General features: G+C 40.6%; 1 protein-coding gene across 1 annotated transcript in view; it reads right to left on the reverse strand.

Moving 5' to 3' along the window:
• LOC124794846 (ZZ-type zinc finger-containing protein 3) overlaps window positions 1-20524 on the reverse strand; it is a 69953-nt gene that overhangs the window by 12826 nt on the left and 36603 nt on the right. Inside the window, exons 3-6 of the mRNA XM_047258510.1 lie at window positions 20124-20294; window positions 19371-19473; window positions 19008-19132; window positions 12091-12291 (exon numbers count right to left, since the gene is read on the reverse strand). Coding sequence (XP_047114466.1) covers window positions 12091-12291; window positions 19008-19132; window positions 19371-19473; window positions 20124-20294 — 600 coding nt within the window. The remainder of the gene's footprint in view (window positions 1-12090; window positions 12292-19007; window positions 19133-19370; window positions 19474-20123; window positions 20295-20524) is intronic.

A 20524-nucleotide genomic window follows, 5' to 3' on the forward strand; every position in this document is an offset into this window, starting at 1 on the left:
CCAAAACTAGTTTCCAAATTTAATGTTTTATACTATTTGCAACCTCGACAAACAAAAATTTTGGCATAAAGTTATCATCATCATCATCATCATCATCATAAATATTATTTTAATACTGAAGATCACTTATCTCTTTTTCTCAATCTCAGGTTTTACTATACATATGCAGTATAAAGCAGAAGTGCTGAGTTGTTAGTAGGCACATGCAAACAGAATACAACTTTCTAGCTTCCGGAGATGGAATGGTTGTGGTGGGGGTAGTGACGAATGGATGGGTAAAGGCATAGAGGCAGAGGAAGGTGAGAGTCAGGGAGAAGAACTGTGGCTCTGAGGAAGGCAGCTGCTTTGCTGGCCAGTAACGTAGGAGGGGAGTGGTGGCAGGTATATGGGCTCCGCATGTAAATGTACAACAGTAGGGGCTGGTGGGGAGTGGTGCATACTGAAGGCAGGATGGGGACATGAATTGGGAGGAGGTGACAGGATGGAGGAAGGGGAAACTGTCGGGTGGAGGGTGCAGGGACAGTGGGTTAGCTGAGATTGGGACTAGAATAATTACAGGAACAGAGGGATGTGTTGTTAGGGTAACTCTCATCTACATAGGTCAAAGAAGCTGAGGGTGGCGGGAAGGATCAAGATGGCCCAGGTGGTGAAGCATCTATTGAAACTGAGCATGTTACGCTCAGCATCATGTTGTGCCACCAGGTGGTCAACTTTATTATTGGCAACGATTTGGCAGTGGCCATTCATAAAGGTGGATAGCTGGTTGGTAATCATATTGTAGTCTTTGCAGCAGAGTTGGTATGTGACATGGCTGCTTTCACAGATAGACTGGTCTCTGATGGAGTACAGGGGTATGATACTGGTGGAAAGGGATTGGGAATGGGAGCAACATTGGGATGGACTAGGATGATGTATAGGTTGGGTGGGCAACAGAACACCCCTTTAGGAGAGGTAGGAAGGATCATGGGTAGAATGTCCCGCACTTCAGGCCAGGATGAGAGATAATCAAAACTCTGTTCCGGTCTACAGTAATACTGGGTGACAAGGAGTCACTTCTTTGTAGCTGATTCTTGGGTTGGTGGGAATGGCACAAGGCTAGGTTAGGAAGGGCTCTTACCTGTCTGTGTAGGTCATCATGAGATCCTAAGCATACTGGGCAAGGAAGTTCTCATCACTGCAGGCACACCATCCATGAGTGACTAGGCAGCATGGGTGGAATATTTTGGTGTGGAAGGGATGGCGGCTGTTAAAATGCAGGTACTGTTGGTGGTTAGTGGGTCTAACATGGATAGAGGTGTGGACAGAACCATCAGAGAGGTGGAGGTCAGCATCCAGGAAGGCAGCACGTTGGATACAGGACAACCAAGTGAAGCAGATGTTGAGGTGTTGAGATTTTGAAGTAATGTGGATGGGTGTATCGGTTCTGAGTCCAGATCATGAAGATATCACCAATGACTCTCAATCAGACTATGAATTTGGATTTTGCAAGACTAGGAAGGTTTCCTCTAGCGGCAGGTTGGCATAGGAAGTTGTCATGCAGGTGCCAATGGCTATGCTGTGAATTTATTTGTATACCTCCCCTTCAAAGTCAAAGTAGTTGTGGGTCAGGATATAGTTGGTAAGGTGTTTGGAATCTGGATTATGTTTGGAGTGGTAGTGTCCAATGGTAGCAAGGCCATGAGCATGAGGGATGTTCGAGTATAGCAAGGTGGCATCAACACTTACAAGAAGGGATCCAGGCAGTACAGGGGTGGGGAAGTTGGAAACACAGTGAAGGAATTAGATAGCAGCTTTGATGCAGGAGGCTAGGTTCCGGGTAACTGGTTGGAGGTGTTGATCAACAAAAGTGGAAACTCTTTCAGTGGGAGTACAACAGCCACCTACAATGGGGCATCCAGGATTGTTGGGTTTGTGGATTTTGGAAAGCATGTAAAAGGTAGGTGTAGGTGTGTGTTGTGTTGCAGGTTTGAGGAGGGAGACATACTCAGAGGAGAGGTTCTGGGAAGGGCCTATGGATTTCAGTAAGGACTAGAAGTCATGTTGGACTTCTGGGATGTGATCACTGGCAGAGCTTGTAGGTGTTAGCAGAGATCTTCCTTCAAGTAGCCACTATGACTCATCACAACAGCAGTGGATCACTTGTGTGCAATGAGGATTATTAGCACAAGATCTGTTTTCACATTGTGTACAGCTGTCCTTTCTTCTGCTAAAAGATTAGTGTTCTTAGGAAGGGCCCGGGGGAAGACCAAAAACATATTTACCAAGCCATATCCTAACACACTGTTAATCTTCCCACTAATCCAAGAATCAGCTAATAAGGAGAAGTCCCCTCACCATTCAATATCACCCTGGACTGGAACAGCTGAACCATATCCTTCATCCCATATCCCTAAGGCAGACAAAGGGCTGCGCAGTCTGAGGCGCCTTGCCACAGTTCGAGTGGCTTTACCCCCGTCAGAGGTTCGAGTCCTTCCTTAGGGGTGTGTGTGTGTGCGTGTGTGTGTGTGTGTGTGTGTGTTGTCCTTAGCATAAATTAGTTTAAATTAGATTAAGTAGTCCTCAGCAGTTTCGTCCCATAGCAACTTTTGCAGACAAAGGCGCAAGACCTGCCCAATCCACCGAACCAGCACCTCTGATTCCACCCCATCTTATACCAACTCTGACGTAAATACTGCACAGCTTTTAACGACAATATGGCTACAAACTAGCAGTCCACCACGAAGACTGGCCACCGCCAAACTGTTGCCAACAACCAAGTTGACCAGCCAGTGGCACAACATGCAGGTGGGCAAAACATTCTCAATTTCAATGGCTGCTTCACAACTTTGACTATCTGGATCCATCCCTCCACCACCAGCTTCACTGAACTATAAGTACACTGGCGGGAGTTATACTTACGACACATCCTCCACTCCTGCAATCATTCTGGCCTCAACCTCAGGTAACCCACTGTTCCTGAATCCTTCACTCGACACTTCCCCTTCCTCCATTCTGTCATCCCCTCCACATTCATGTTCCCATCCTGCTTTCAGCATGCACAGCTTCCCATCGACCCCTACAATCATGCATTTCGTGCTGAGCCCATATACCTGCTATCCCTCTGAGATGCTAGCCACTCACCCATAGGCCCTCACTCTGCCTCCCTACCTCATGCCTCCCTCACCCTCTCCCCATCCAACACTACCGCAACCACAACCAGTCCTAAACATATAACTAAATTTAATACAGGCTCCTGAATCTCCTTAGAAGTACCTAACACAAAACTGCAGGTTTCCGAAAACTCTACTAAAGACACATGTCTACTAGCCAGTAAACTTCCATAAGTTGCTTGCTGAATCTACTTCTGCAAGGTATCTGACTTGAAAACACATTCAGCAAGTCGACTTCCACAAGTACCATCAACTTCCAGTTTCTTGTGTCTTGTTGCAAGTACTTGACAAACTTACCACTTGCTGGAAGTTTTTCTCAAACTTGCAGAAGTTTTGTGTGTTCAATACCGGTACAACAATGTGAAAAGAACAGTGGCACAAAGAAAGATGAACTGAAACAAGTGTATGGTACCACAGGAACCCATAAACGAACACTATGTGATAAAAGTATCCAGATACCACACCAAAAACATATGTTTTTCATATTAGGTGCACTGTGCTGCCACCTACTGCCAGGTACTCCATATCAGCGACATCAGTAGGCTCTGCGGAACTCACAGACTTCGAACATGGTCAGGTGATTTGAGTGTCACTAATGTCATATGTCTGAAGGTGAGATTTCCACACTCCTAAACATCCATAGGTCCACTGTTTCTGATGTCACAGTGAAGTGGAAAAGTGAAGAGATACGTACAGCACAAATCATACAGGCTGATCTTGTCTGCTGACTGACAGAGACCGCTGACAGTTGAAGAGGGTCATAATATGTAATAGGCGAAGGTCATAATATGTAATAGGCAGACATCTATCCTGACCCACACAGGAATTCCAAACTGCATCATGATCCACTGCAAGTACTGTGACAGTTAGGTGGGAGGTGAGAAAACTTGGATTTCATGGTTGAGCAGCTGCTCATAAGCCACACATCATGCCGCTAAATGCCAAACAACGCCTTGCTTGATGTAAGGAGCTTAAACACTGGAGAATTGAACAGTGGAAAAATGTTGTGTGGAGTGATGAATCACGGTACACAATGTGGCGATCTGATTGTGAATGCCTGGTTAACGTCCATCTGCCAGCATGTGTAGTGCCAACAGTAAAATTCAGAGGCAGCGGTGTTATGGTGTGGTGTGGTCATGTTTTTCATGGAGAGGACTTGCACCCCTTGTTGTTTTGCATGGCACTATCACAGCACAGGCCTACATTGATGTTTTAAGCACCTTCTACTTCCCACTATTGAAGAGCAATTCAGAGATGGTAACTGCATCTTTCAACATGATCGAGCACCTGTTCATAATGCACAGCCTGTGGCGAAGTGGACACATGACAATAACATGCCTGTAATGGACGAGCCTGCACACAATCCTGACCCGAGCCTTACAGAACACCTTTGGGATGTTTTGGAATGCCAACTTCGTACCATGCCTCACCGACCGACATCGATACCTCTCCTCAGTGCAGCACTCCTTGAAGAATGGGCTGCCATTCCCCAAAAAACCTTCCGGCACCTGACTGAACATATGCCTGCGAGAGTGGAAGTTGCCATCAAGGCTAAGGGTGGACCAACATTACATTGAATTCCAGCATTATCAACGGAGGGCGCCACAAATTTTAAGTCATTTTCAGTCAGATGTCTGGATACTTTTTATCACATAGTGTATATACTTGGTCATTGCCAGCCAAGGAAGTGCAAAAAATTTAACCGATTTCTTTGTTTCACCACAAGAGAAAGCAGAATAGCAGTAGAAATGTCTTTCAATTTCAGTTAATTTTTAATCTTAACATAAACATATCCTTGAGATTGATTTATTATAGAATCTTAGATCATATTCTCAGCGCAAAACATAATGAAGTATCTTGAACAGAATGACCTCCTCAACGCCAAGCAGTGCGGATTTTGAAAACATCAATCACGTGAAATCCACCCTTTCTCACATGACACTGAAAGCTTTGGATCAAGGCATGATTTCTGAAAATCATCTGACTCAGTATCACACCTACACTTATTACCAAAAGTGCGATCATATGGGGTATCAAGTGAAATTTGTGACTGGATTGGGGACTTTTTGTTGGGGAGGACACAAAATGTTATCTTAGATTGTGAGTCATCATCAGATGTAGCAATAACTTTGGGTGTGCCCCTGAGAAGTGTGTTGGGACCATTGCTGTTTTTGTTGTATATTAATGACCTTGCAGACAATATTAATAGTAAAATCACATTTATGCAAACAATGCATTTACTTATAATGAAGTACTATCTGAAAGCAGCTGTATAAATATTCAGTCAGATCTCGAGAGATTTCAACACGGTGCAGAGATTGGCAACTTCCTCTAAATGTTCAGAAATGTAAAATTTTTCACTTCACAAAATGAAAAAACATAGTATCCTATGACTACAATATCAATGAGTCACTGTTGGAATCGGCATACTCATCAAATACCTGGATGTAACACTTTGTAAGGATATGAAATGGAATGACCACAAAAGTTCAGTCGTGGGTAAACCAGGTGGTAGAGATTGGTTTATTGGTAGAATACCGGGAAAGTGCAATCAATCTACACAGGAGACTGCTCACAGATCACTTGTGCAATTAGTTCTAGAATATTGCTAAAGGACAGGGGATATTGAGCATACACAGAGAAGAGCAGCACGAATGGTCACGGGCTTGTTTAATCTGTAGGAGAGTGTCACAGAGATACTGAGGGAACTGAACTGCAAGATTCTTGAACATAGACCTAAACTATCCCGAGAAAGTCTATTAACAAAGTTTCAAGAACCATATTTAAATGATTACTCTAGGAATATACTACAACCACGTAAATATCGCTCACATGGGGATCATGAGGATAACATTAGAATAATTACTGCATACACAGAGGCATTCAAACAATCATTCTTCCCGTGCTCCAAACGCGAATGGAACGGAAAGAAACTCTAACAACTGGTAAAATGGGACATACCCTCACACTGGTTTGCAGAGTATATATGTAGATGCACATGTTAATGCAGAAACGAAAGTGCATCACGTTAGTAAAAAATAATCTTTGCAAAAATCTAATAGTGTCTAAAAGACAATCTCTGGGTGATCTAGCTTGCAGAATTTTTGTTTCCTGTTTTTTAAAGTATTACATTTGTAATAAAAATAATAAATACTGTTGGTGAAAGTCTAAGAATAATTAAAAGTGATCTCTTGTTGATATAGCTTGCAGAACTTCTGTATCCTAGTTTTGGATATTTTATTGTACAATACAAAAGAGATTTTTGAAAACTGTATACAACACCTACAACATTCTCATAAAGTTTTTAATTTGAGGAAACTCCTTCACTTTAATCATTCAACAGTGTTGCTGGATAAATAAGTGCACTTCTATACCCATTTTTTCCCACCAAAACAGCTCTTTTTTCCCTTAACTTATTTATTTTTGTCAAGATTTTTCTCCAATAATAATAATAATAATAATAATGCAATAACGATGGCAATTGCTCTGGTTTTTAGCTGTAAATATTCACTTACCGATCACACGACACATCTCTAGTGGAAATACTTCTGCAAACACTTGCAGCAATTTGCTGAAATTAACTAGTCCAAGAGACTTGCAGAAGTAAACTTGCACAAGTTTTTCTTCTAATATCAACAACTCGGCAAGTGCTTGCAGAAGTTACTTGCTAGAATGGCTGTAACCAGAGTAGGCAACTCAAGGTCACATCCACTGTGTGATGTCTACAGGTGCGAAGTGCTGTGATTTGTATGGTTGAAAATTTTGTTACCATATACACTGTAGCAATGATGGGGGTTAGCTCCTCCAGCTTTTAATACACAACACTGCCGCCCTGTATTATGTATCCACGTGTGGTTTCATTCTTCCACAAAAAAGTGCAATGACTTGTGTTTTGTAGTGAGCAGGAGCAAGGGCATACATATAGTGCTACACCGGTCAGTGTTCATAAAGTGCAACAAAACATTCAAAAACAAATGGAATGTTGAATGGGCTGAAAGAGGTTTTTTCCTTGCCTGGCAAACAGTAAAGAAACCAGGAATAATACAAATTTTGTGCAAATAAACTGACAGCAAAAACTAATGATATTCCAGAATCAACTGTATGGAGTACTAACCATGTTATAACATTGGAAGAATCTCCAGATGTAAGCATGTGTCTTGATTCTCCAAGGAAGGGATATAAACAAGAACAGAAATCTACAGAATTTCACAATTCTAAAAAAAAAAAGTTTGTGCGCAGAACTGTACTTCATTATTAGGGCAGTGGAAAGTATCTGACAGCTAGAAAAACACAGAGTGATCTCTGTGAAAAAATTATTCTGGTGCAGAGACCTCCGTTCTTTGTATACCCGTCATTTTTTCCCCCTAAGGTAAGTCTTTCCGCTCCCAGGATTGGAATGACTCCTTACCCTCTCCCTTAAAACCCACATCCTTTCGTCTTTCCCTCTCCTTCCCTCTTTCCTGACGAAGCAACCGTTGGTTGCGAAAGCTAGAATTTTGTGTGTATGTTTGTGTGTCTATCGACTTGCCAGCGCTTTTGTTTGGTAAGTCTCATCTTTGTTTGGTTCTTGAGGAAAAATGAATAATATTTTGATGTTGTAAAGAAGAATATAAGGTTATACAAAGTGTCAGGCTAAAGAAACAGTCACTACCCAAAGACAGGGTGCATTTAAAAGTGACTTGTCCTCTCCACAGCCTTCCGGTAAGTGTAAAGGTAGCAAAGACAGTCAGTAGGGCACCAATTTGGTAACCAAGGAGATGATATATGTTCCACCACTAGTCAAGAATGTTATGAATTACCACTGGCAAGAGGAACACCAGCTAGTAACCATGGAAACAAAGTGGAATCGGTGAGTACCATCATCTGACACAGATGTGTAGCTAGTGCAACACACTTATGTAAAGTGTATTTCATGCAAATTAGCTGTTTGTCATGTTGTTACATTTGTCCAAATGTAACTGTTTTTTGTTTAAATGGCCGAGGCACAGCTTACAAGAAAAACACAGATGTAAAGTCTGAATTACAAGACATAAATCCACTTTTTACCAAGTGTAAGATATACCCAGTGTGTATACGTGGACAAGGAAAAAATATTACCGCATTTCCCACTTAGAAATACACTTTCTCCCAGATGAAAATACACCTTTTCCGCATTAAGTGAAAGTATACTTTACCTCGGAACTGTAACACTTATCAATCCTTTGAATGGTTATGGTTTTATGCACCGGCATAAAATTTTTTGGCACTTTAGAAATTGAAACTCAGGGGAAAAAAACACGTTTTGGAAAGATGTCTGATGTGCAGCAACATGCACACTGCATATTTTCGTATTAAGAAAGTAAAAATTCGAATTCCACCAATAACCACATGTTACTTTCCAAAGCATTGAAATCAAGATTGTGATGTGCTTTTGTATGCCAATCATAGCTCATGTCACGTGATCTCGCCAGCAGATGACAGCGGATATCCAGAGCATGGAACTCGTGATGTAGTCGGCTAATAGCAGCATCACTGTTAAGTAGCAAGAATACACAAATAGGAAAAGTTAATGGTTTAAATTAGTATACATTGTGTTGCTACAAGGAAAGAAAAGCTTTCACATATAATATTGGTCTCCAAGATGAATAAGCTGCAAGAGAAGCTAAGCATTCACACATATTGCTGATTTTTCTGCGGGTGTTACACTTTAAAATACATCACACAAAAGTGCCAATAAAATTTTTAATAACTACATAAATGTCTGATCTACTGGGCTCGAAATTATTCTAAATGGTCATCCTCATAGAGCTGATTTTTAAATGAGAGTAAAACGCTCTGTGATTTAAGAAACTCATCATTCATTTGAACACATAGTTCATCTTGCGTAAAAGTAAATTTACTTTGAAAGTAACACTTTTCAAACAACCATTCGCAATATTTTCCCGTGACCTGTTAGAAAAAGATTCATTTCAGCAGTTGTCACAGAGCGCAGCTACAATGATGCAGGAAGCCCGTACGTTCGTATGTGTAAAACATTAAAAGATCTTATATTATCTCATAAAAGAAACAAGACATTAGAGTGTATTCCAAGAGCACCGGAATTTCGCGAACCATACTAAAATGCATAATTCGGCTTAAAGTGCACATTTGTATGTCCAGAATTCGATGTAAATTTTCTTGGAGTACCAGTACTGTATTATCTCATGTTTAGCTCGTTACTGTGGCATAATGCCATAAGTGCTAGAAGATGAAAACGTGCACTTGAAATGCAGCGGACAGTTGAAACTAGCCAATAGTGTGGAATTAAACACTTCATTTCAAATAAATTGACTGCCTCAGCGGAAAAGATTAATAAAGGCCAAATTTCTTTAGCAAACCGAGAAAAATAACATCATTGTTCTGAAGGCAATTAATGACTGACTGTCGGAAAGGTGGAAATAAAATAAAATCTGAAACTAGTAACATATTTTAGCCTTCCGTAATTACACGAACGATAGCTCCCAGCCACAGAAATCCACTTTGTTTTCATTTGATGTGAGAGCAATAAACGAAGATGAAACAGCAAACTCACTAAACGTAAACACGGGTCACGTGGAGACTACCAACCTCCCCACTACAACTCAGACTGCTCTGTCATCGGCCCCGGATCTAGTAATGAGTGCCATCAAACTGTATTCAGGACAGTGGAAATTAAACGTCCTGCGGTGCCTCTCCTGCTCCCAGGCCGGTTTGACATCCTGCCTCTCTTTTTTTTAAAAAATACTGGATGCAATTATTTGTAGCCAGGAGAACAAGAACTCTTCAGAAAATTAGCGCATAAGCTAATAACTTGCTGTTTTGTGTGACATAAAATTAAGGATTGAAGAAATGGGTACTGTCTTGCTTGTCTCTTGTCTTTACTAGTTTTGTGTATCCAATATTTAAGTCATAGCTTTTTTTTTTTTCCTAATCTTGTTACAGCTTTACATGGTGTGCTTTCCTTTCTGGGAAAGGATCTATTATCTCATCAAAGTTCATCAAACGTTTTGTTACATGAAAAAACGAAATGTCATTGTCTAATACTGAAAAAGCTGTTAAGACAAGTATTACCCGAGACTAGTGTGGTTTCTCAATCTCATTACGTGTATTTTGTCACTGTCTGCCAGATAAAATGAAATAGGACTGGCTAATATAGCAGCAATTTTAATACACACCAAATAAGCGACACTCTTTTGGCGCAAATGGTCATTTTTATAACACGACTGAATCACATAATTCATGAAGTACTAATATCAAATGCCTATTAGGCCTACTACAAGCAAAAACGTTTACATTAGGAAATAATTTCACATTTCATTCACACTCTCCAGCTTCTGAAGCACGAGACTGAAAATTTTTATATAAATTTGGAATCGTCATATTCTTCCATTATTTGTGTGATGTCCCTGTTTCTTCTCCTTCCTCATTCTAACAAACAATCTTGTCATCACTAATTCTGTAAGTATTCCTGACAGTGTCAAAATTTATTCTCCGGTTAACTTCACTAACACTGCCACAATCACCGGTTTAATTATCCTATGTTTATTCTCCGGTTAGGCGTTATTACATGTTTGAGTTTTCCGCGCTACTCTCAGAATAGAACTTTAGTGGTTGCTAGACAGAGACTGTACAACTGGCCCTTACTAGTGTAGCAGTCTGGCCAAAAATTTTCTGTCTAAATTTCATTTTCTTGGATACACCAAACAGCTAATATGTAATCTTTCTTACCTGTTATTCCTGTTAGTCATTTATTTCCACTCTGGTAGTCGGAATCTATGGATTTAGCTAGTAATTATAACAACGCTGATCATTTGCAAACCCAGTCAACCACATGAACAGCGATTGGCATTCACCCATTCATCTTTATTCCGCTCAGCTCGTATACCCATGTCCCCTTTTTGTCATCAGGAAAGTTTATTTCTAGATGCAATGGGGATTCATCTGGCGGAGACATCACATACACTATGCACACATTCAAAAATCGACTTATGATTCATTCAGAAATCAACTTAGAATGTGTTCAAAAACCAACAGGAAATCATATGAGTAACTGATAGGCCAACGTGCAATGGATGCTAGGCGCTTTGTGAAACAAGGTCTTTTTCCTCAAGAATCTGAATTTAGTGCCACCACCCCCCACTAGCACAACTTAATCAAATCTCATGGCCATTGACTGTCAATGTGGTTATGCCAGAGACTTTGTGAGGGTTTCTGCTATTTAACTACTGGTAGCCGAGCTGTATGTAGCAGCATTCCCCATGCCTGCACCAGCTCCATGCCAAAGTTCCTACCATCATGAAGGATATAGCAGCTGCTCCTTTTTACTACATTATTTTATTTTAGTTTCCGTTTCAATTGTAACTTAAGCACTGCATTTTATTCCTCTTCACAGAAAGTTAGATCTGAAGATTACCTCTTTAAAAATCGAAATTGGTCATCTAAAAATAAACAACCTAAATGCACTCATGACTGTGTATTGAAATAAGTTATAATATTATAAAGATCGCTATTTTTTTCTGGAAAAATGTTCCAAAAAATTCCTCTAGTAACTGTTGGCCACACATTTTTATTACACTTACTATCATAAAAATTAAATTCCTTCCTGCAGTTAAATGGATGTGTTTTAAGTAAATGAAGTGTCTAGCTATTTGAAGTATAATAACCATAAAATGAATGCATTGCTACATTTAGAGAGAAATTGTAATGTATGTTGAGGAACTATGTACAAATGAAAGCACTCCAAGAACACACATGTATATTAATTTTTACTTTCAGTTAAAAGAATTTTGATATCTCTTTCTATCATTTCATTAAAATAGTGGAACTGTATACTTATTCACGTTACACATATCACTATTTTACACAGAAATTCATGTCTTTTTTAGAAAAGTCAGTAATAGAAGTCACAAAAAACAGAAAGCCGGTTGTGAGTAAATATACTCACCAAATCAGATTTACTGCTACTGCTGTTGTCTTCGCTGCTATGTGTAACAGAAGGAGAAGCTGTGGTCGGTTCAGCGGGACTTGGTATCACACTACAACTGTCTTCATTTGTATCTGTCATGTAGACAGGTGGATTCCACAAAGGGAAAAATGTTGTTGGTCTCAATGACATATGATTATGCCTCTGATGTTTGTGAGATGGCTGCAGAAAATAATGTAATGTCATTTGCAACATTATATGAAAACCAATTACCTACTCAAGACATATATTTGCTAAATTTTCATTTGTCATAACATATTCATAACACCATAAGTTCAGCAATTCTGAACAGATTCCACTCTTAATTACACTTCAGTGAATTTAACCCAACTAATAAACTGAGGTGGCAAAAGTCATTGGGTAGTGATACACACATATACAGATGGCAGCAGTATCGCTTATACAAGGTATAGAAGGGTAGTGCACTGGCAGAGCTGTCATTTGTACTCAGGTGATTATGAACTCATGATGGGAATTAACAGACTTTGAACACGGAATGGTAGTTGGAGCTAGACACAAGGGACATCCCATTTCGGAAATCGTTAGGGAATTTAGTATTCCGAGATCCACAATGTCAAGAGTGTGCTGAGAATACCAAATTTCATGCATTATCTCTCACCATGTGCAGTGCACTGGTCGACAGCTGTCACTTAACGAGTGAAAGCGTAGAGGTGTCAGTGCTAACGCACAAGCAATGCTGCATGAAACAGCCACAGAAATCAATGTGGGGTGTACAACAAATGTATCCATTAGGACAGTGCAGTGGAATTTGGCAGTAATGGGCTATGGCAGCAGATGACCGATGAGAACACCTTTACTAGCAGTACAACATCACTTGCAGTGCCTCCCCTGGACTCGTGACTGTATTGGTTGGAGCCTAGACGGCTGGAAAACCGTGGACTGGTCAGATAGGTCCTAATTTCAGGAGTTAAGAGCTGATGGTAGGATTTGAGTGTCGCACAGACACCACAAAGACATGGACCCAAGTTGTCAGAAGGTACTGTGCAACCTGGTGGTGGCTCCATAAAGGTGTGGGTTGTGTTAACATGGAATGGATTGGGTCCTCTGTTCCAACTGAACAGATCACTGACTGGAAATGGTTATGTTCGGCTACTTGGAGACCACTTGCAGTCATTCATGGACTTCATGTTGCCAAACAATGACGCAATTTTTATGGATGACAATGTGCCATGTCACCGGAACACAATTATTGTTCACGACTGGTTTGAAGAACATTCTGAACAACTAGAGCAAATGATTTGGCCGCCTGGATTGCTCAACATCAATCCCATCAAACATTTATGGAATATAATGAAAAGGCCAGTTCATGCTCAAAATACTGCACCAGAAATATTTTTGTAACTATGGACGGCTACAGAGGCAGCATGCCTCAATATTTCTGCAGGGAATTTCCAATGTATTATTGAGTCCAAGCCACATAGAGTTGCTGCACCACACCAGGCAAAACGAGGTCCTACACAATATTAGGAGATATCCCATGACTTTTGACAGCTCACTGTGTATATTCCTACAGTACGGTAAGTCACATCCCTCCACCAAATTTGTTCCCTTCAGTGGTGCTAGTACCATATAGTCCATAAGGCATCTCTGTCGACAGTGTTCAGAAATAATACGGAAGGAAACATGACTGACTGAAACATTGTGTCAATCCTAGAGATCCAGATTCAGGTATCTGTTTGGCACAAATGTTCATCCGTCATGATATATTCAAAAATGTCTCTGGTTGTTAGATATTCAACTCATTCACTTCAAGAGTTAAAATGTAGAAATAACAGTACAGTTAACACAAATGATGAATTTTTGCCTTTTGGTATCTACATCACTATTCTGCAATTCACGGTTAAGTGCTTGACAGAGGGTTCACACAACCACTTTCCGACTATTTTAACCCAATCCATTATCAAACAGCATGTGGACAAAAAATGAACTCTGAAATATTTCTGTTTCAGTTCTGATTCCTCTTATTTTAATACAATGGTCATTTCTCCCTATATAACTTGAATTCAACAAAATATCTTTGCATCTGGAGAAGAAAGAAGGAGACTGAAATTTTGTGAAAAGAAATCAACACAATGTGAAACACTTTTATTTTAATGATTACTGCCCCCAGCTTGTGTATCACATCTGTGACTCTTTTTTTCTATTTTGCAGTAATGTAAAACAAGTTAAATTTACTTCAACTTTTTCAGTGTCCTCTGTCATGCCTATCTCGCAAGGATCCCATACTACAAAGCAAAACATTTGGAAGAGGCCAGAGAAGTGTAGTGCAGGCTTTCTCTTTAGTAGGTTTGTCGCAGATCTTAGTGATTTGTCAACAGTCTTTGGTTCGCCTTTCCCGTAGCATTTTTTCGAAGACAGTTCCAATTGCAGGTTGTTCGTAATTGCGATCCCTTGACATTTAGTTGAAACTGTTGTCTTTTTTCTTTACCCCTTCAGTGGACATATCAGTTAGCAACAAGATTTCTTTTCAAGTCAGTTTCTCACGCATGTGCTACAATCTGGGTGGATTCCACTGCCATGGTGACAATATAATGTGACTATCTTTTACATTTCTAGTGTCATTTGTGCATCTTCAGACATTCTCTCACAACTAAATTTTCGTCCGTATCTTTGTCAGAAAATGAGAACACACACACATATTTATACAATCACTCAGACACAACTCATGCATGCACGAATGCAGTCTCTGGCTACTGTGTCAACAACCTCTCTGAATCAGATCCAAAGAAACCGCTTCTCACACCTCCCTACCTATTGTCGGCAGCTGCTAGGCTAGCAGCAAGAAGTGGTGGCAGCACTGACTGCAAGCTGAGGGGAGTGGTAGGAAGGGGAGAAGCAGTATGGGTGGGGGAGTAGGGAAGCGGCACACATTCTCGGCTGCGCACAGCCAGTGACAATGCACAACGTCTCAGTAAACAAACCATTTCATCTACAGAGAGAAAAACGAGATTTTTCCAGCATTTTTCAAATTTTCCTGACTTTTTTTAAATTTCCCCGATATTCCCCTATTTCCAGAACTTGTGGCAACCCTGTGGGTGCTTTCGCACTACTCCACACCTGTAGGTGAAATGATTCCACATTTCACAACAAGGTGTTCTTGCGATACTTCTTGAGCATTATGTTGCTCTGTGGTAGTACTGTTTATGGCCCCCAATCCTGTTCTTCACAGATTCTTGCCCCCCAAAGATTTATGCCTTTGCTGCTTGGCTTCTTGTCCCTGATGTGCACACATACACCATGTCTGGCCCCACATCAGTCACGGGCTGCATTTCTCCTTTATGTGCCACACAAGACAATGTCAGTTTCTGTGATACATAATGTCACTACTGCTCCTTCTCAGTGATGCTCCAGTTCTGGTCCCAGTTCCGGCAAGCAATCAGCCTGCCGTTGGTACGGTAGGTTCTTTGAATGGGGTAGCAAGTCCTCCAGCCAAGGCAGCAGCACAGGACCATGTGCCCCTCTTGCGCTATCACCTGCTACACACCAGAGAAGCCACAAACAATGTGTCCCTGACAGCACTGTGGCTCATCTTTCTGCGGACTTCCTTCTGCAGACTCCAGATCTAGTTCCTGCTGACAACTCTCCATGCACAATAGGGTGAGCTCTCAGGATGGTGCCAACTGCTGCTCCTCCCTCAGAGATTCACAAGGCACAATCCGTAGGTCAGTGGACACCTACAGTTGTAGGGTGCTGCCGGCTTTACTAAGACTGTGCCTCTGCTCCACGGACTGATGTGGACTCTAATGTTGGCCGCTGCCCTGTTTTGTACCCTTACCTTTTCCTTCCTAAGCCACCTCATCCTATCTCAGATGTAGTTGCCCACTATTTCCTGACTTTAATAAGTCCATTTCTTTCAGGCAGAAGACTCAGAGCGATGCAGTCCAACGCCCCGCGGTCCGCATTTATTTGGTTTCTACACCACAAGTCCTTCACTGGATGACAATATGACTATCTCCAGGGTCACCTTGTTTCCCTCAGGTTGCCCACAGTTGTTGCTTGGGACAACCTATGTGGGCCGCTGGTCAGAGTTCCTTGGCTCTATGGTTGGTTCCTCTTGGCAGCTTCACGTCATCACGACACCAGACAACTCCAGCCACAGTACCCAGTGCTCCTCCAGGGTCCTAAGCAGCACTTATGCAGTGCCCTTCTTTTGGCACAGCACTGGAACCTGCACCCCCAATATTTCCTCACAAATGGTTCTCACAGTGACACACACCTGCACGCTTCCATAATTCCCTGCTGCCTGTCCCAGCCCATGCCTAATCTATGCACGCACTTTCCGATTCATTTTACTGTGCCTCATCTGTGCGTACTTGTCTTACGAATGTTCTTCCCAGGCCTCATCAATGCACAATAATTCGGAATATTTTTTTCTGTGCCTAATAACAGCATGGTTTCTGTACTGTCTTCTCCACTGCTACCACAGCCATCTATGCCCTCTGGGCACAATCACTTTCCTTCCCAAATGTTCCCACACCAATCTCTGCCCTCTAGGCCAAAAGATTTCACATCTCTGATGCTACCACATCCTCCACTACATTCCCAGCTCCATCCTTCTCCATCTCACAGATTTTTGCACCCTTTTTCCCTCTGGGTCCGAAAAGTCTCTCTTCCCATGCTCATACACTCATTCCTGCCCTCAAGGTACCATAATTTACCTTTACGAGCACATGTACCCTCACGGTCATACTCTGGACACGGTTTTATATCTCCTTCTCCAAGTGCCTTAACACTGATTCCACCTTCTACACCCAGCCTGTTTCTCACTCTTTGTAGTCTCCTTTGAATTCCCGCCAAGTGTTGCCTAAGGCAGACGCCATGACTGAGGGGGCATTTCAGTATCAGTCGTGCCTGCGCTGCTGTCACCATGTGGCCAGAACCCTCCAGAGGTGGATGTCATAAACTTCTTACTGCAACAGAGAGGGCTGATGAAGAGTAGCTGCACTCTTTTCCCTGGTGTTCCATTGCACTGTCAGGGCACAAGATCAGTCAATCGGAGGTTCCAAGCTGTTGTTGGTCATTTCAATATTCTTTATTCTGAAATGCAGGATGGTGCAATCAGTGCATATATTTAAATCTTTTCTTGTTAATTGCTGATGAGATCTGTGTGATTTCTGTCTGTCAAGTTAGTTGATGGGATTTGTTTTTTTATGTAAAGATTATCTGTGGGTCCTTTTAAAATTTTTTATTCTAAATGCAGGCAGATGAACCCAGAACATAATTTGAAAGTTGTTTTGGTTGATTTCAAGTATGCTTACGTTATGCTGGTTCATAGCTGCTATCTTAATATTAGTTGTGCTTAAAGGTAAAAGAGGAATGAAGGTTTAAATTGAAATTTGTTCACTTATAGAAAGCATTGTGGTTTAAATATATGTGTGTAATAATGATGACTGGCACTAAGTCTCAATTTTTGTCGATTTTCCCTAGATATTTTATGGTTGTTACTGTTTCCACTTATTTATAGTCTTTTTGTAATTAAATGACAATTGGTCTTTCTTACCTACAGTGTGTTTCAAAATTGACATTCATTGGATGTTATTATATATGCCTGTACACCCCAGCGCCACCACTGCATTGCTACATCACAACAGTATTTATTACATTCAACTTACAATTAACAATTTACTTGTGTGCAAAGGGAAGAGTATCAAATGACCAACAGTGACTGAAGAATGTGTTGAATGAGTGAGAATCTTCGATGGATAGCCTCAAGAAATTAGTTTGAAAGGCTAGTCGTTACTAGCAATTCCAGTGATGTCTATGTGGAGACATAGGGATACACTTACAACTATGTTCTTATCATTTGCTGTTGTTACAAGCTCCAAAACCTAAGACTACAGTTTACGTGCCAACTTTGTGAACAAAATGTTGCTGCATGATGAAGATTTTCTGCATTGTGTCATCATCATTGATGAATTGACATTTGACCAAAGATGGAAACTGAACACTCATGAGTGCATATCTGGAGGTCAGCAAATCCAACAACATAGTACAGTTGCATAAAGACTCCCCTAAATTGAATGATTTTTGTGTCATATCCTGGCAGAAAGGTTATGGGCCTTTCTTTTTCAGTGAAGCAACTGTAACTGGTGTTTCTTATCTCGATGCCCTAGAACTATGTCTCTTTCCTTCATTGGACGAAGCTGAACCACAAATCTTTACTTGACAGCAAGATGGTGCATCACCTCACTGGCATAACTCAGTACACAATTTGTTAAATAACACTGTACACAATCACTGGACTGGCTACAAGGAACCAGATGACAAACTAGTTCTGCATGATCTCCATGTTCACACATGATCTGATGCCATGTGATTCTTACATTTGGGGGTTCATGTGTATGTGCCTCCACTACCAGCTGATCTACCTACTTTAGACACAACACTGTTGCAACAATTTACTCCAGACACACTGCTCACAGTTTAGGACAAACTCACTCGCTGCTCACATTGAACAACTGACATATTATTTATAGTTGCAAGTTGAATGTAGCAAATACCACAAAGCCTTATAACCCCTATATTCTTTCAGTGACAACTGTCACTCCCTGCAATAAAAGACCTTCTCTATATAACTGCATTACCCACAAACATCCTCATGTAGCTTCCAACATTATCCACTGAAGTGCTTGCATAAAACATGAACAGTAATGTCTGTGCAACATTCCCTATAGGGATACTTGCACAGTTACTTTCACATGTGGCAGTATAGCAGTATCAGCAGCAGAATACTGAATATAGTTGTTGCAGACAGTTTTTTTTATCAGCATTCATTCTGTTAGCTTGATAATGGATGTTGTCCATCAACAGCCTCGACAAGCAAAATGGTAAAAAACTATTACAGTGTGTGTTCTTGCCTTCTTCAGTAGTTCATACTGTAAAGGTGTCTTTGGTATTCTCCCAGGAATAGGCAGTCCCGCACGCTGAAGCTTCAGAAAATACTTTTGCACACGGCTGCACACTTGCTTTGGGGTACGGGTGCCTGAAAAATTAACACAAAAACTGATACATCAAATTCACAAGCAGAAACTAGTAAGTTACAGTCATAAACATTATCAGTTGCAATTGACTGTGTACAACCCATGTTAACCTTATTTTGGGCTATCAGATGACAAATTTCAAGGTGTCTTACTTGGCTGCAAATCAGTGAGGTATCGCTACTTGGACAATTTACACCTATTGTGTACTGTACAATAACTTTATGTATTACTAAATATTACCCAATTCAGCTGCAATTTTTCTCCATCTATTAGTTTCATTCTCCTCAGATGGATATTTAACTAGAAGTTCTTCCAAACGATGCTGTTCCTCATGCGACCAAAGCTATCCAACAAAGAAAAAAATTATTTTTTTAAACAAAGTTTAATCAAAAACCTCATTGTGTTAATTTCATTAATGTGACAGGCTGAAAAATAGAAGCCTGATTACAGTTCTTCTCAATTTTCACTGATTGTATACACCACTTCCACCCCTGGGAAATGTCTGGACATTCAAATCATGTCGGAACAAGCTATTTCTTACATATTTCCATATCACATGCCACTAAACAGCTGTTTTTGAGCAAAGCAACCTTCTATGCATATTTACAAGGAGCATGCCACTGAAAGTGATCCTAACATTAAACCCAAATCCTTGCTAGAACAAGATATTTGTCAGTGGAAGTCCAACAGAAGTGACCCTGGCCTCTGCATCATGTAGCTTTCAGATTAAGAATACACCAGCTAATGATGAAAATGGCTTCTACTTTACCAAAAATGTCCAGTCATTTTGGTGCATTAAACAGAATTTTGTATTTAAAGTAACAACTTTGGTGGGAACAACTCTGTTAACCTTCAACAAGAAGAGATGCCCACTGACCACTTCAATTAATAAACAACAAATAAAATAATCATTTAATACATGTATACAACTCTGTCATCTAATTCATATGCAAACAATGATTGAACTACTACTTCCAAAAGAACTCCTAATACCTTGTTGAAAGTCTCAGGCTTTGTTTCATCAAATATTCTCCCTCTTACACGTATTTTCTCATTTTCATCTTCTATGTCATTCTGAGATGCGTCACAAAGGTTACTATCTTGAGGTTTTAGCAGTTCACTATCAGGTGCTATACCGTATTTACTCCAATCAATATTTGGAACCTGTGATATGAGAAATGAAAACACAACTTTGAATCTTACATTAAATGTTAATCTTATGTTAAATGTTCTTGGTGCACTTGTTGCATTAATTCTCTCTCTCTCTCTCTCTCTCTCTCTCTCTCTCTCTCTCTCTCTCTCAAAGCTTTTGACAACAGCCACCATTGTCTTTATCCGAAATCAACTTACTCAGTAACAGAATCACACACATTAAAGTTTAATGTAGCAAATAT

The sequence above is a fragment of the Schistocerca piceifrons genome, chromosome 4, assembly GCF_021461385.2.
Source record: "Schistocerca piceifrons isolate TAMUIC-IGC-003096 chromosome 4, iqSchPice1.1, whole genome shotgun sequence".
NCBI classification, from domain to species: domain Eukaryota; kingdom Metazoa; phylum Arthropoda; class Insecta; order Orthoptera; family Acrididae; genus Schistocerca; species Schistocerca piceifrons.